This window comes from Macadamia integrifolia, chromosome 6, assembly GCF_013358625.1.
Source record: "Macadamia integrifolia cultivar HAES 741 chromosome 6, SCU_Mint_v3, whole genome shotgun sequence".
NCBI lineage: Eukaryota > Viridiplantae > Streptophyta > Magnoliopsida > Proteales > Proteaceae > Macadamia > Macadamia integrifolia.
In genome coordinates, this window is record NC_056562.1 from 39,197,453 (window position 1) to 39,213,024 (window position 15,572).

At 39.6% G+C, this 15,572-nt stretch overlaps 1 protein-coding gene and 1 pseudogene across 1 annotated transcript; one reads left to right on the top strand and one right to left on the bottom strand.

The window, feature by feature from the left end:
• Positions 1 to 1,741: 1,741 nt before the first annotated feature.
• LOC122082288 (rhodanese-like domain-containing protein 14, chloroplastic) lies at positions 1,742 to 4,015 on the top strand. Its single transcript, XM_042649747.1, has 4 exons — positions 1,742 to 2,182; positions 2,354 to 2,400; positions 3,137 to 3,235; positions 3,589 to 4,015. Exons 1-4 carry the CDS (start codon positions 1,960 to 1,962, stop codon positions 3,724 to 3,726), a joined length of 507 nt encoding a protein of 168 aa, XP_042505681.1. The 5' UTR covers positions 1,742 to 1,959; the 3' UTR covers positions 3,727 to 4,015.
• A 495-nt stretch (positions 4,016 to 4,510) lies between these two features.
• On the bottom strand, positions 4,511 to 13,495 carry LOC122080738 (annotated as a pseudogene).
• Positions 13,496 to 15,572: the final 2,077 nt, after the last annotated feature.

Genomic DNA, 15,572 nt, shown 5'->3' on the forward strand with positions numbered 1-15,572 from the left:
ATTTAGATGGCCCACCCATTTCCACCACACGGAAGATGATCCAAGTAAGATTGTAAGAATAGGATTACAACACTCGTCCTCACACCTCTCAGTATTGCTTGCATTACAAAGAAAGAAACCCTCGCTACAAATATATAGTGTTACTATGCACCATTTTTGTAGTCTAAAATTTTCCATCCTTTATTTCGTCACTTGGACAACTCTAATTTGGTTTAATTTGATAAGTAGGGAGCTTAAATCCTCTAGTTCACAAAGTTGCAACTCAATTGACATGTCAAGTAGGAGAAAAAGGGCCGGCATAGGGAATTTGCCTAGAAATTTTACTACTCATATATAATTTGGGAAAAGGGTTCTTCTATTAGGCCTTATTTGTTTAGCGGGGAGTATGAGGTGGGATTGTTGTGGAACTAAGACCCACATGGAAATAAGGTAACAGACAGGAAACATGTCAAGTAGGAGAAAAAGGGCCGGCATAGGGAATTTGCCTAGAAATTTTACTACTCATATATAATTTGGGAAAAGGGTTCTCATTCTATTAGGCCCTATTTGTTTAGCGGGGAGTATGAGGTGGGATTGTTGTAAACTAAGACCCACATGAAAATAAGGTAACAGACAGGAAAGTAAAATGAACTTTGCCATCACTTTACCACCACTTTACCATTCCACCTCCATCTTCTTCTTCTTCTTCTTCGACTTCCTTTTTTTTTATAATCTTGTTGTCTCTGCTAATTTGAAGATATTCATCTTGGATCGTCAGTAGAGAAGGAGTTGTCGTGGAGGAGCTTCAAGCATGGCAAGGCGGGGTGGTGCGCAGTGCAACGGTGTTCTCATGCCATCTCCCAACTGGTTTCCTTCATGTTTACTAGCAAAGTCCCACCAAATCGACAAGACTTTACAAAGGGGTGGGGTGGGAAAAATTACTAGCCACATGGACCAACAGGAGTTGCACATTTATTTTGTTGTCTAATCAAACTCCCACCCCGTGATTACCAAACACCCTTAAATTCATGGGTGGAATAGTTTGTACAACTATCCCACGCCTTGAATCCCACCCCAGAAAAACCCCATCAAACAAATGGGCCCTTAGGGTGAGGCATTGGCAATCGAAAGCTTTGTGAGACAATGTGGAGTGTTTGATTGTAGAAACGGACTGCTAAAAACTGTGTGCATATATATATATAAAAGAAGAAGAAGAAGAAGGAAAATGTGTGCATATATAACCTGCACATCATTTAACAATATTTCAGTGGTACTGCAACCTCTAGTTGATATTTTACAGTTAGCCACTTGTTTTGTAGGTTAAAAAATATTCTTTGCCAAGAAGGTCTGATCGATGATGTGTACGATAATATGATCTATTTACCTTCCATGATTATTGGAGGCTTTTTAACTATACGAGAATGTGCTTTCCACCTTTAGAAGAATAAAATTACTTTCCACAAAAAAATATAATGTGCAGTAAAACAATTTGCATATAAGATGCAACAACATCATTTCATATGAGGAAGACAAAGATAAACATAGAGGTGGTAGTGAACCTATCCGTTGGCCCACAGAACATCTTCCCTTGAGAGTTGAGAGTTGAGAGAGAGAGAGAGAGAGAGAGAGAGAGAGAGAGACGTTGAAGCTCTGCCACGAATTCAGATTCTATGAGTAGAGAAAAATCCCAACTCCACCTCACGACCAACCAATCAATCTTACGAGGCCCACCACCACTGACCTCACATTGCTACTGTTCTAAATCTCATTAAAATTGGGAGCATAACAAAAGGAGCAGAGGATGGAAGTAACAAAGGTTGATTAATACTGAAATCCAATCAAACACCCAGAGAAACACCAGAATTTTATAGAGAATTACTGGTTTAATCCGTTTCTTTATTATTAGTAACCATTATCATCTTCCTCCCCCAACCTTCCTCCTTCTCTCTCCTTCTCTGGGCGTCTTTTTAAGTCTGAAGAATGATAGCTCCTAGACTGATCATCACCTCATACCCAGCTCCTTCTTCTTTGAATCCTAATTCCCATATCTCATCCTCAATTCCCTTCTCTGCTCCTAAATTTGGTTCTCTTTGCTTGACAGCAGGAGCCCTTTCTTCGTCCGGCGTGAGATTGTTTTCCCATTCTCGATCTTCCTCTATTTCTACAATCCGAAGTGCTGCCACCAAACCCGTGAAATCACCAGGTAGTTGCTTGCATTTTGATCTTATTTTATCCTATGGTATCTTCTTATTACTCTGATAATTGGGAATAATTTGGGTTTTGGACATTTGAGAACTAGGATGTTGATGTCCCCATTCTTTTCAAAAAAAATTTAACCCCTTTTTCTTGAACTCTCTCTGGTTCGTGAGAGCAGCTGAAGAAGATTGGAAAATCAAGCGTGAATATCTACTTCAGAAAAGGGTACTAAACTCCCATCTTGTTCTAGCTTTTCTGATAATTTACTCTGTACTTGTACTCTTTAATATACAAAAGATTGATAACTATATTAAAATCTCAAACTTCCAATTATTGTAGTTAGAATCAGTATGGTTCACGCAAGCCTCACAGCTTATAGGTTCATGCAACTTCTCAGCTTCTTGTTCATCTCTTAGTTACTTCCAGCGTAGTTCAACAGTTGATATGTTTCATTGAACACATGAAAGATTCTGGATGCTAAATCAATTACAGCAACAGTGGGATCTTTCCAGTATCACCTCTGTCATGGAAACCATCTTCTCAGTCCTCATAAACTCAATCAGAGAATGAAATTCCTCTCCAGAGAAAACCCAGTGACATTTAAGTGATATTACCATTCTGCGAGTAGGTTAATCCTAATTGAATCGACTAAGCTCCCACCCATTAGAAAGATAATGAAGACATTAAGAACACACAGTCTCTATGCATGAAACATGAGCCCTAGCCATTCCAAACCCATTCCATTGCTTATTAAAAAAAAGGAAAAGGAAAAAAGATAACTTGAAGTCATGTTTATGTAAATCATTTTTAACCAGAAAGATACACAGATTCAAAACTGTAATCTTCATGTAGTACTTGCCCAGTTCAGCTGCCAAGAAACCAGCAATGGAGGTCACCAGTATCTAGTTGGCTTTCATGTGACATGTTAAGACTTCTTTCTGATAAACTTACTAAACTGCAGGTACGCAGCGTAGATGTAAAAGAAGCCTTACGCCTTCAGAATGAAAATAACTTTGTAATCCTTGATGTCCGCCCAGAAGCAGATTTCAAAGAGGTAAGTTGAATTCTCTACATTACCACTGGAATTAGACTTACTTCTTAATTTCTCATAGGTCTTTGGCAATTCCATGCCATCAACATGATATATCATGAGTTACAGATAGGGAGATAGTTTTTTATGTGATTATCTCTGTCGAGTGGCATCAAGAACCGAAGTTCAGCCGTGGATCACTCTGCATGTTCTTCTATCAATTGACTCTTCTCTTCATCACTTTTTACTGATGGGTTCACCAGAATCCAGGTTACCCCTAAAAGTAATTAATAAAGTTGTATAAATCCTAATTACTAAATCAACATCATCTCCCTCATCTTGTCCTGGTTAAAGTTGCATCTTGGCAATATCATTATTACTAACATGTTGACACTGATTGGTGCAGGTCTCTAATAGCTGCTTACTTACTCGTTCTCAATGGATATACCAACGTTTTCCACTTGGAAGGAGGTCTATACTCATGGTTTAAGGAAGGATTACCTGCAGTTGCGGAGGAGTGAGGTTGTTGGATCAGAATTCAGACAACTCTACAGAAACTCCAACTTTTGACATGAGCAAAAGACATTAATTCTTCTTCATTTTTCTGTATCAGTCTTCTTGGGTTACAAGAGAAACAAAGAAGAAGAAGAGGCACCGATCTTGTTCGCAACCTGAAATTGTATCCAGTCTGGTGTGACTGGTGTGTAGAGGTTTTTGGTAGTTTTGCTGATGTCCAGAGTCTGTAAAATTGATTAACTATTATGTGCTCTTTTGAGGGTTTCTATGGATTGGACTGCTGCAATGTGCTCATACTGGTAACATTACTAGGTAAGTTACAAGTTAGGACTTGGTATGTCCATCTGGAACACCTAAAGGGATATTTTCTGCCGTCCTTGGTTACAATCAACACTAGATTTGTATAGGGCAATCATATACTCCAGATGGCAAAATCGGTACGTTCACAGCCTCAGTATGACCTACATAACATTTTCTTTCAAAGACTTTTTCGAAATACAGGGTAAATGATCAATTCACTGACCAACCGGACCCAAACCAAAAATTGATCCAAACATATTGCCATAGCAAACTTCCTAATCTTCCACAAATGAAAAATAGATTTTTCACAGTTCGAACAAAAGGATGATGCGAGTCCATGCATCCACACATGCACTTCTCCAGTTCTGTCATGCTAACAATAAATTAGGTGGAGTCTCCAACTGCTACAGATTTCTTGGATTCTTACCCTAATGGGTGAGAAGTAATAGCTGGCTGATTGAAGAGTTTTGCGCAAAGGTAGATGTTTGATTTAGGTAAAATTTCAAACTGCTTAATGTCATATCTTTTTCTAGTAACCACACAACAACATTTTATAAGGACCATAATAAATAAATGGGAGTTCTCTGCCAAGGTTAACAAGGTTAATGCAAGTTTGAAAAAATGTTACATACCTTTCATAAATGAACATATATCAATAAAAACCTGAACTAACGTAGCAGACCAACTTGGTCCCTAGACTGCTGTTTAAATGTGCCAAAAAGGTCAGACTACAACAGAGTGGTCGTCATGAACTTGACATCCAGCTCAAATGGTTCGAGGTATACTTGCTTTCAGAACTTTGAACACAAATGCAGCTCATTCTTCACTGATTAAATCTTCAAAGAAGCTCTAGCCATAGCCAAAGCACCCTCATAACTTGCGTTGCCACCAATAAAACCACTCATATGGACAAAAATGCAACCAGGGATACCCGCTTCCTTGGAGAGTTCTTCATCTCTCAAACCCCTCCATTGAGAAGCGAGGGCCTTTCGGCTCTCAAATTTATCAGGAGTACTGCCATTGCCTGCACTCGCCAGCTTTTGCTCCTTTCATCCTACAGATTGCAAGTAAAGAAAAATCATGCATGCAAGAAAAGTTGCACAAATTGACGAATGGAAATATAATTGCAGACCCAGTTTCTATTCACCCATGATGAAGAGAACATCTCCTCACCATGGAGATCTGAACCCTTTGATTTGCAGGGTCACATCACCAGTGGGAGGAGATTCTCTCTTTCCACTGTTGAAGGAAAACTTAATCCAAAGAAAAATGGGATGCGAGATGCTTATAATACCTGATAAAGAACATATTTGATTAGAGGATCAATCTTCATCTCCTCCTCAAGCTCAAATAAGTGAAGCTTCCACTGCAAAACACGTTAAATACAATGAGAACATTCTGAGATTGAGGACAAAAACATAAAAATTACACAAGCATCAGCTAGGTACATTCTCATGGATCTTCAATAACTAAAAGCTGCTTTCATTCACAAAGAATCAAAAGGAGCACGTTCACAAGAAACAAAAGGCAACACTAGAGTACTGTGAAAAACCCTCCACCAAAAATAAAGTAGTTGTTCTCATCATCGTTTCCCACATCAGCTTTCACTCACCGTCCTCTCATCTTCTTTCTCATCTTCTTCTTCTTCTTCACTTTAAACCCATCACCACCTGCTGTGGGCATCACAAGATGCCATCCTGCTAATCTCAGTACAATTTTCAGCTAGAGTGTATCTTTCCCAACATCTCGTTAACCCATCCCACCTATCTCCTCGGTTCCGAACGGGAACTCCGGTTCTCTCCTGCAACTCTAGAACAACCCAAGGATCTTGCTACTCCATAATATCTCCAACCCATTATGGAAGTGTACTATACCTAAACATCACCCACAGCTACTGCCGTCCACCATATCTCCAACAGCATAACCCAACATTCACTCCCACCAAACATCTTAAATAAAACCCACTTTTGTCCCATCAAAACATTAATACCCACCAACAAAATGAGGAAACTTAACTCACACCACTTCTGTAAAAACAACTCCTACCTTAAATCGTCCTAAAAAACCCAACAGACCACTTTTACCAACACCCCAATCCTTAAGTCCTGAGTCCAGCCGAGATCCTCGTTACATGGCTAATCTGGCGATAAAAACCACTCACACCTCTCCGATCCGAGCCACATGGGGGGCACCGGCGATCGAGTCTGGGAAGATCCAGCTTCTAAAGTCTGTTCCATGTCTGCTGCTTCTCTCGTCAGGGTGGTTGTCAATGCTCCATTCCCTGATGCCATCGATCTTAGAGATCAGCTAGTAAGTTTATGGGAACCAAGAGGTGCTATCTTCATTTGGTGTTCAGAAAGGGGATCTTTCTTTGTTTAGTTTATCTCCATTGAAGCCAAAAAAAGTGTCTTTGCATACTCACCATGGTGGAGCGACAACTTATTACTGCAACTTGGAGTGTACCTGCTTGACTCTGAAGCTTCTATAAGAGAGCTTGAATCCACTCCCATTTGGGTTCAGGTCGACAACATCCCTATAGAGGCTTTCTCCCTTCATTATGTTAGAGCGGCGACGTCTTGCATGGGAAGAATACTGGACCTAAGCATCAACTTAATGGAACTTGGCTCCCCAATGAACGCGATGCGTGTCAAAATAGCTGTGAAGAAACACAGACCAATATGCCTGAACTCCACCATCCACCTTCCAAATGGAGAACTGCTTCTGTCACTTTCAAGTATGAAATCACAACCCTATGTCCTTTGTGTGGTTCCATTACCCATCCCCTTGAGATATGCACGGATTATGTGAACTCCTCGGACCAGTCCCTACCTCTCCCCTTTTTGAATGCCATCACTAAACCCATGTTCATCAATATACGAAGGCCTCTTATTACTATGGATACTGAAACATTCCCAATGCCAGTTCCTGTCTCGATGGTTCCCATTGGTGGCACTATGTCACATGCACAATCGGTTCCCTTGAGTGCAGAGCATGAGCTGCGCGACTTTCAAAACCTCCCAACTGCAAACAACTTCTCTCCAATGCTAGTGGACTAAACAATGTCTCACCCATACAAGTCGGCTGAAACGACTGCAACACTGGCATCTTTGTACAATATGGAAGAATCCCATTGGGTAATGGGCTCTACGTCATTAGAAACTACTGAACAGTACTCCTCGACTCCTAATATGGTCCTCCTTTCAGTTCCCATTTCGGTGGGGCTATTGGGAGGTTTGGTTGACAGCATCGGGTTGCCCCTGTGCCCCCCCCCCTTTTACCTGTGGTCTCCCCTCCCCCACCAATAGTAACTGATGCCACCTGACCTTCAACCACCCAAAATACTCAAAAATCAAACACTGAGATCACCTTCCAGGAAAGGTAATTAAACAAAATCCATTATTTTGCCAACTCAACAACCCAACCAATGTCACCATACAATATGTCTTTCCCCCACTGCAACCCCCATTACAAAACCTCTTTGCCAAAGAAGGACCTTCAAGGATGAAGCCATGTAAGAGACAATGATTGGACCTTCAGGACAAAACCACACTTTCTAACATATGCGACCTCATTGCCGAAACCGATAACCCATCCAAAACCATGAACTTCATTATGGAGAGCTTCAAAGGGAGGGTTGTTACTGGAGATGGTGGCAAAGTGAACAATGAACCAGAACATTATGGACAAATTAATGATGAAAATGAAGAGGATTTGCCACAAGGGGGAGAGCCGGAGGACCCTGCAAGGAACCGGGTAAGTCTTATCAATATTTTCCATCCTTTCTCAAGTTATCTATCGTGTTTTTTTGTGTTTGTCTAAGCCTGATATGGTCCTGGTATAACCTTGAGAAGAAATACAGGAAGAGACAATTCCTCCCAAGGTATACTCTTACCTTCACCACTTGCTCCTCTTCAATTGCAACAATCATAGCTGAATCTTGCACTTGTGTTTTGGGCTGCCGGTTCTTGAGACCTTACCTCTGATAGAACTATCACTAGAAATAGGTAGCTTTGTGTGAATCTTTAGATATCTATATTGTATCTATACTAGTATATTCCCCAAACCTTTACCCTTGCTCCCTGCCTGACTATTATTTGTTTACTGTTATTTTTCTCAAGATGCATGTTTTAAGTTGGAATGTGAGAGGTCTAAAATCAGTGACTACTAGAGGTTGTCTGCTCACACATGTCAAAACAGTGAAACCGGAAGTAATTTTCTTGTGTGGAACCAAAATTACGGACCATGATAATTTCAAACTGCACCCATCCCTTAAGGAATACCATGGTTCTATGTATATAAATAGTACAGGGATAAGTGGGAAGAAAGGAGGTTAATGGCTTCTGATGAAGAATGATATTTCTCTGAAATCATCCTTTGCAGGCAGTTGTTTTTTCTCAATAACTCTAATCCTACTATGAACATACCTTTTTGCTGGGCCCTAGTCTTTTTGTATGCTCCTCCCCAACCAAACCTTTAGAGCGGAATTCTGGCCCCAGCTGAGTGACAATCTCACCACTCTCAATCTCCCGTTTGTTATTTTGGGCGATTTAAATGAAATCACTTCCCAAGACCAAAAATTCAGAGGCAACCCTTTTAAAACCACCACATCAATCTCTTTGCTGGAGAGCCTACTCTCTCTCCATAACCTCCAAATGATCAGAACCCAAGGTAACCCTTACACATGGTCAAATAAGCAAAAACCTCCCAACCTCATAAAAGAATCCTTGGTCGGGTTTATGCAAACCTGGAAGGAATGGAGTACCCATTGTCCAAACTCCTCAATTGCAAAATTGGCTTTTGTTGGGTCTGACCATAACCCTATAATTTTTAAGACAGTGGGACCAAATACAAAATATAGAAAGCTTTTCCATTATCAACATGCATGGATGGCCCACCCAGAATTTTTCTCTTATTGTTCTGAGAAATGGAAACCACTGGGAAATGACTCACTTATAGGGAAGCTTGCATCATTAAGCAGGAATTTATCCAAGTGGAATTGGAACACCTTTGGCCATATTGACAATTTGAAATTCAATTATTTATCCCAATTCCTTCTGCTGGAAAATAAGGATTTTTTGTGTCTTCCTGACACTCTATCCAAAATGGATTGGATCCATAGCAAGGTAAGCTGGATCTTAGATGCGGAGGAAAGATACTGGCACCAAAAGTCAAGGCACCTGTAATCACAGATGGAGATAGAAATACTAAATTCTATCATTCTATCACCAAGGTAAACTTTCAAATAAGGAAAATTGATTTTATTGTTAATAACTGCGGTGAAAAATTGACTGCCCCGGTGGATATAGCTGCTGAATTCGCCACATTTCTTTCACAGTTATTTACCACTTCTAACCCACTGGACCCATCTTTCATTGAATGCCTATTTTCCCCTGTGGAGGCAAACATTATTCCCCTGATCACCTCACCTCCCACACCTATGGAAATCAGAAATATTGTCTTTTCCATCGGACCTTTCATAGCTCCAGGATCTGATGGATTTCAGGCCATATTTTTTCAAAAGTGTTGGGACTTCTTAGGGGATGATATATGCAAATTCATGTTAGATTTTCTTCCAATCCACCAGGTTGCCACCCTTTTCAAATTACACTCATATGCTTGATTGCAAAAAAGGACACTGCCCAATCTGTAGGGGACTTCAGACCTATTAGCCTGTGCAATGTTTCATATAAGATCATTGCAAAATTGCTGGCCAAAAGACTAAAACCACATCTGAGTCAAATTATCTCCCCTTACCAAGTTGCCTTCGTACCTGGAAGACAAATCACTGATAATATCATTCTTGCTCAAGAAAATTTTGATTTCTTGAAAAAAGGTAAGACAGGTTTTGTGGCAATAAAATTGGATATGGCAAGAGCCTATGATAAAGTTGAGTGGGGTTTTCTCATTGCCATTTTCCACTTTTTGGGATTTGGTGAAAAATGTTGCGGTATGATCCAAAATATCATTAGTACCACATCTTTTTCAATTAAAATAAATGGTTCTGGTTTCAATCATTTCTCTGCCTCAAGAGGAATCCGACAAGGATGCCCTCTAAGCCCATTTCTGTTTATAATTGTGATGGAAGCCCTATCCAGATTATTGGCTATACACAGGGATCTTAACCTCTTCAAAGGAATCAAAATTGCCAGGTATGCCCCCAAAATCACTCATTTGTTCTTTACAGATAGTTTTATCTTTTGTAGAGCCACCCATGATGACTTGGCTACCATCAAATGTGTTTTGGATTTATTCTCAGATCTTTTTGGGCTCACCATCAACTTTGAAAAAAGTGGCTTAGCTTTCAGCTCTAAAATTAATGCCCTTACCAAAAAACAATTGAGTAATATCATTAGAATTAAGGAAATGGACAACAAGTCAATTTACCTGGGGACCATCTCTTCCACCAGAGGGCTAAAACCCTATATTTTTCTAGACTATTAGAAAGAGTAAGGGGTAAACTTAGTCTATGGAAGTCTAATATGTTGTCCTTTGCTGGAGCTACAGTCCACCTTGGCATCAGTACCCTCATACATCATGAGCTGCTTCACACTTCCCAAAACCATATGCAAGAAGCTCGACTCCATTTACCTACACTTCTGGAATGGAGATCAAATAAATAAGAATAAATGCCACCTTATTGGATGGAAAACCATCTGCCAACCCAAGACTAAAGGTGGATTAGGAATAAGATACTCAAAAACCCACAACCTAGCCCTTCTCCTCAAATTAGGGTGGAGACTAATAACCAATGAAAACAGCATTTGGGCCAAGTCTTTGAAGGCTAGGTATTTTCACAATAGATCCATTTTTTATCAAAAAACTCTGAAAGCCCGTGGATCTTATTGCTGGAATAGTATTTGTAAGATCATTCCTTGGCAAAAAAAAAGGTTGTTATCAGACAAAGGAAATGGAGTCAAAACTGCCTTTTGGGACAATCCATGGATCAAGAAGGACAACCAAGTTCTGGACTTGGCAGGTCTCAAAGTCACAAGCCCTCGTATTGTTACTATTAGTGACACTATATCGAAAGGCAGTGGAACCTGGAATTGCTGAATTCGATACTGCCAACACATTTTACGGATATTATCAACTTGATCCCATTAACACAGCAATCGATCAATGGAGGTGTCTTCTAACAAAGGATGGGTCCTTCAAGACAAACCAGGCTGCTACCTTTCTGAATGACAACACTCTGACTTGGACCAATAACCTCCCACATAGGTGCATGTGCACCAGACCATGCACAAATTGGTGGCGGTTTTTCTGGAAATTCAAAATCCACCTCAAATTTAAATTATTCATATGGAGAACCATTAACAATGGTTTACTACTAGGGATATAATATCCAAATGGCGGGATTTGGATCTGATCTGTGGGGGATGCAATAACAGTAGACAGACTGTTTTCTATCTTATTTGAGTGCAAATTTTCCAGACGGGTCTAGGCCGCCGGACCTTTGGGTTTCAAACTGAAACTCACTCCAGCCACAAATGTTAACAACATGATAATGTACTGTTTCAACTCTGGTCTAATACCAAAAAAAGACCGAGTAAGGTTCTTCACTATTTTTATGTTCACCACTTACTTTATTTGGGAACACAGGAACAAAACCAAATTTAACGGGAAAAAACCTGATCTGGATCAAACAATCAAAAAGATTGAGTTCTGGATCGCCTTTGGGATGACAAATCTTGAAACAGTACCACAGACATAAAGGGGAAAACATCTACATGGGCAATAGGATTTATATCTTATGAGAAATGCATATTAATGGAAGCTAATTTTTGCATGATAGGAAAAGATGGTGAGGCCGAGGCAATAGGCTTAATGCAAGGATTAATCGAGGCACAACCATGGCGGATGGAAACAGAACAAGTGTGGAGCGATGCAAAGGAAATTGGGTGGCTACTTCAAAACAATCAGGACCTGTTACTCAACCTTTGGCCTAGGACTTTAGTAGCAATATGTAATGAATTAGACCAACTCCCTAATTACCCTAATTTTCGTTTAATTACTAATATTAGCTACATGGACACCCTTAAAACTTTTGCTCGAGAAGCATTAGCCAAAAAACAATATCAGTCTATAGTGATGTAGTACTCTGTTTTAGTAATATATTTTCTTGTTCAATCGAAAAAAAAAAAGGCAACACTCGGCCAATAAACATTCACCCAGTTACCCCCAACTACCGTGAGACCAACTTGGTGATATGCAAACAACTGATTAATCCAATTTCACAAATGGGTCTCCACGTGAGCACAGAAAATTTCAGTCCGAGTAATGTAGAACAAGAAGCAACATGTGAAAGGCAAAAGCTCTTTTGCATGGCCTTCCAATACATTGCATTTTTCTTGCCAACCAGTGATTTGGCACTTCCAAATTCAATCATATAACCCCCTTCACAACGTACAGAGTACAGACCTTGCACTCTCTATTTTCAACTGGTGATCAGCAAATCTGGAGTGCATATCTTCCTTATGGTTATGTGTCTGTTTACTGTAAGATAATAATTAGTCTAGATCCTGCCCAAAACTGACACTGTTCAGTTAGCACAATAAACCTACAAATGCCATCCGGCATGGTATACAGCATTTATTCCACTTCAATCCTCCCTATAACAGAAACATACGAGAAGAATCGATGTATGAGATTAAACAGCAGCATATAAATGTTCAGAAAATTAAAAATCAATAATATGAAACGGAAAATTCAGTAATATAAGACAAATGCAGAACCCTTGCCGAGAATAAAGCCGTTCTTGCCTCTAAGAAGCAGCATCAAACACACTACTGACTTACAGGGCAAAATGTATTCAATGTCATGATTTCTCCACTGGGGTCAATATCTCTTCTTGCAGCAAGACTCTCCATGACAATTGTGCGAGCTGGTAACCATGACCTCGCATGAAATTGAACACTCTGGGAATACAAATACAAATAGTTGTTAAGAGGAAAATTCCAAGGAAAAAATATACTCATTAAGCCTTTCAAGCATCAGCACTTTAGCTTTTTATTGCTTAATTAGGTCAAGAACACACTCATCCAATATCAATTAGCAGGTGGTCTGTAAAACAATTCAATAGAGAAGAAAATTTGATAACCTCTAAAAATTCACTGCCTGCCAGATTCACTGCACGTATAAAGGCCTCATTTTCCCTTTCAGATGATTGGTCGGGATCAGTCCAGTCCAAATTGAGTCTTCCGACTCTTGAAGATAAGTGGGTATTATTCACAAATCTTGGCGGCTGGTCTGTGTCATACTGATTAATCCCATTGTCAATAGCATCAATTGCCTGTAACAAGCAAAACAAAAAATTGTTAGAAGGCAAGAAAAACCAACAGAAACACCTAGAAGATGCAAAATGCCATGCTATAGAGTTAAAAAGAATCACCAGATAGGAGCTCATCAAGAGGTGAGGCAACAATATCGGGCCTTGAGGCCTAAGCATCATACTTACAGGCTCTTCCTTTTCCTTTTCTTTTGTTTTTTTTTTTTTTTTTTTTTTTTTACTATGTTGTCTACTTTGTGAAACTTGTACGTAAGTACCAGTAGTGTTCGTTTTGTTATTAGCTTTTCTTGGATAGCCTTTTTGGGTTTACTAATAATTAAAGTACGACTCGGTCTCACTCAGTTGAGTTCAATAGGAAGCCACCTGTTTTTGTTTTTATTCCAAGTTGATGTCTTGGCACCTGTATTAGTCACAACTATGGTATAAAACTATCCTCTTGACACCCATGTGTATTTCAATCCATCACGGTGAATGGATTTACTGTAGTTGAAGAAAAACTCAATTCATTTTGTTCATATCTTTAATACATTTATATGCTTGCGGAGCTATCTCTATTTAATGTCATATATCATAGCCCATGTCTTTTTTCTTCTAAAGTTGTTTATATACCCCAAAAAAGGTATTCACACCCAAGGTTTTAAAACTTGATATCGGTATTATTATAAGTATCGGTCACAACCAAAACTGATACGATACTAATCGATATCCGTAAGGGTCGCTATGGATTGAAAATCGTACAGTTCTCCAGATCGGTCATGGTATCCCCTAGGATCGGTCAAAGAATTTTTTTTTTAACTAAAAAATTCAGAAAAATTAAAAAACCAAAATGGAAGAAGGAATTAAATTTCCATCTCTGAATTCACCCAACGAAGGGTTTTCCGGAAACAAGAGTTTGAGAGCTTTTTGCTTCTGCGATATCACGGTCAAGACCTGCGCGATTGAGAGCCTAACCACCTTGATCTTAGAGAGTTTGTTAGGAGCACCACCAATGACCTTCGCGACTCGGAGCGGAGCAAGTTCTGCTTTCAGATCTTTCAACTGGTTCAATAGGTCCGTCTTCGACTTCCTCTGAGCTCGTGAACCTTAATCCTCCCCATGGCTGCGGCTCTCCCCTGCTACTCCTCGTCTGTCTCGCTCAAGGCGATCACGATCACCACCATTATTCACCACAACTACCATGATCACCACCACAGAGGGTTTTCCAGAAACAAGAGTCGTTGGGAAGGGACAAGGGGTTAGAGAAAAAAAATAAAAAATAAAAAACCCTAGAATCTCATATCATTCTCTTTCTCTTCTGGTAGTCCTTTATGAGTTTGAGTTTTTAAAAAAAAATAAAAAAAATTAACGGATTGGGTCTGATCGGCCGATTAGGCTAGGTAGCCGATACCCAAGATGATACCGATACCCATCTCATGATCGGTCAGGCATTGGGATCGGTCTCAACCGATACTGATCCAATATGACCGATCCGATCAATCCGATACCTATACTTGATTCCATGCCCAGACCCATGAACAATATAAGATGGGGTAGGGCGGTTACTACTTACAGTGAAGGGGTCTAGAGTCTCTAGACTTGTTTCACCAATTCTGTTTCAATCTTTATTCGCATTGAATGCAGTCAACATCAACACACTTGAAACAATTCTCGATGTTTTAGATGTTTAAATTATCTGCAATGAGCGATCAGATACAATGAGCATCCAACGGCTAGAGGGCCCGGCCATGCACCCCAGTCGTTGGATGCTCACTACATCTCATTCCTTCATGGCAAACGATTTTGACACGTATTTTAGAACCATGGGTAGAGGACCACCACAACCACCAACACCATTTCTTCGCTCACCATAGCCCGTAGATAATTCCAGTGCTCGCTGGTTATGACCACTACTTTTTGCATCATAATTAATGGCTTAATTCATTATTATATAGTATTTTATTCCCATTAATTAGGATGTTTACAGAGGATTATAGATGAGTATTGACTAAAAATAGGACTAGTATTTTGATGATGACACCTCCCTCCACTTCCACTTTTGGAAGATTTGTTTGACCAATGAGTTTAGAGTTTAGACTCTTAAAGATTTATATATATATATATATATATTCAAAAAATGTGGTTTTATTTTTTATTTTTTTATTTTTTTATTTTTAATTGAAAAGATTTATGCACTCCTGTGTGGGATGTAATTCTTACGTCAAGCCAATAGAAGTACAAAAGGTGACGTCTAAGGAAGAAAAAAGAGCATCAAGAAAAGAGAGA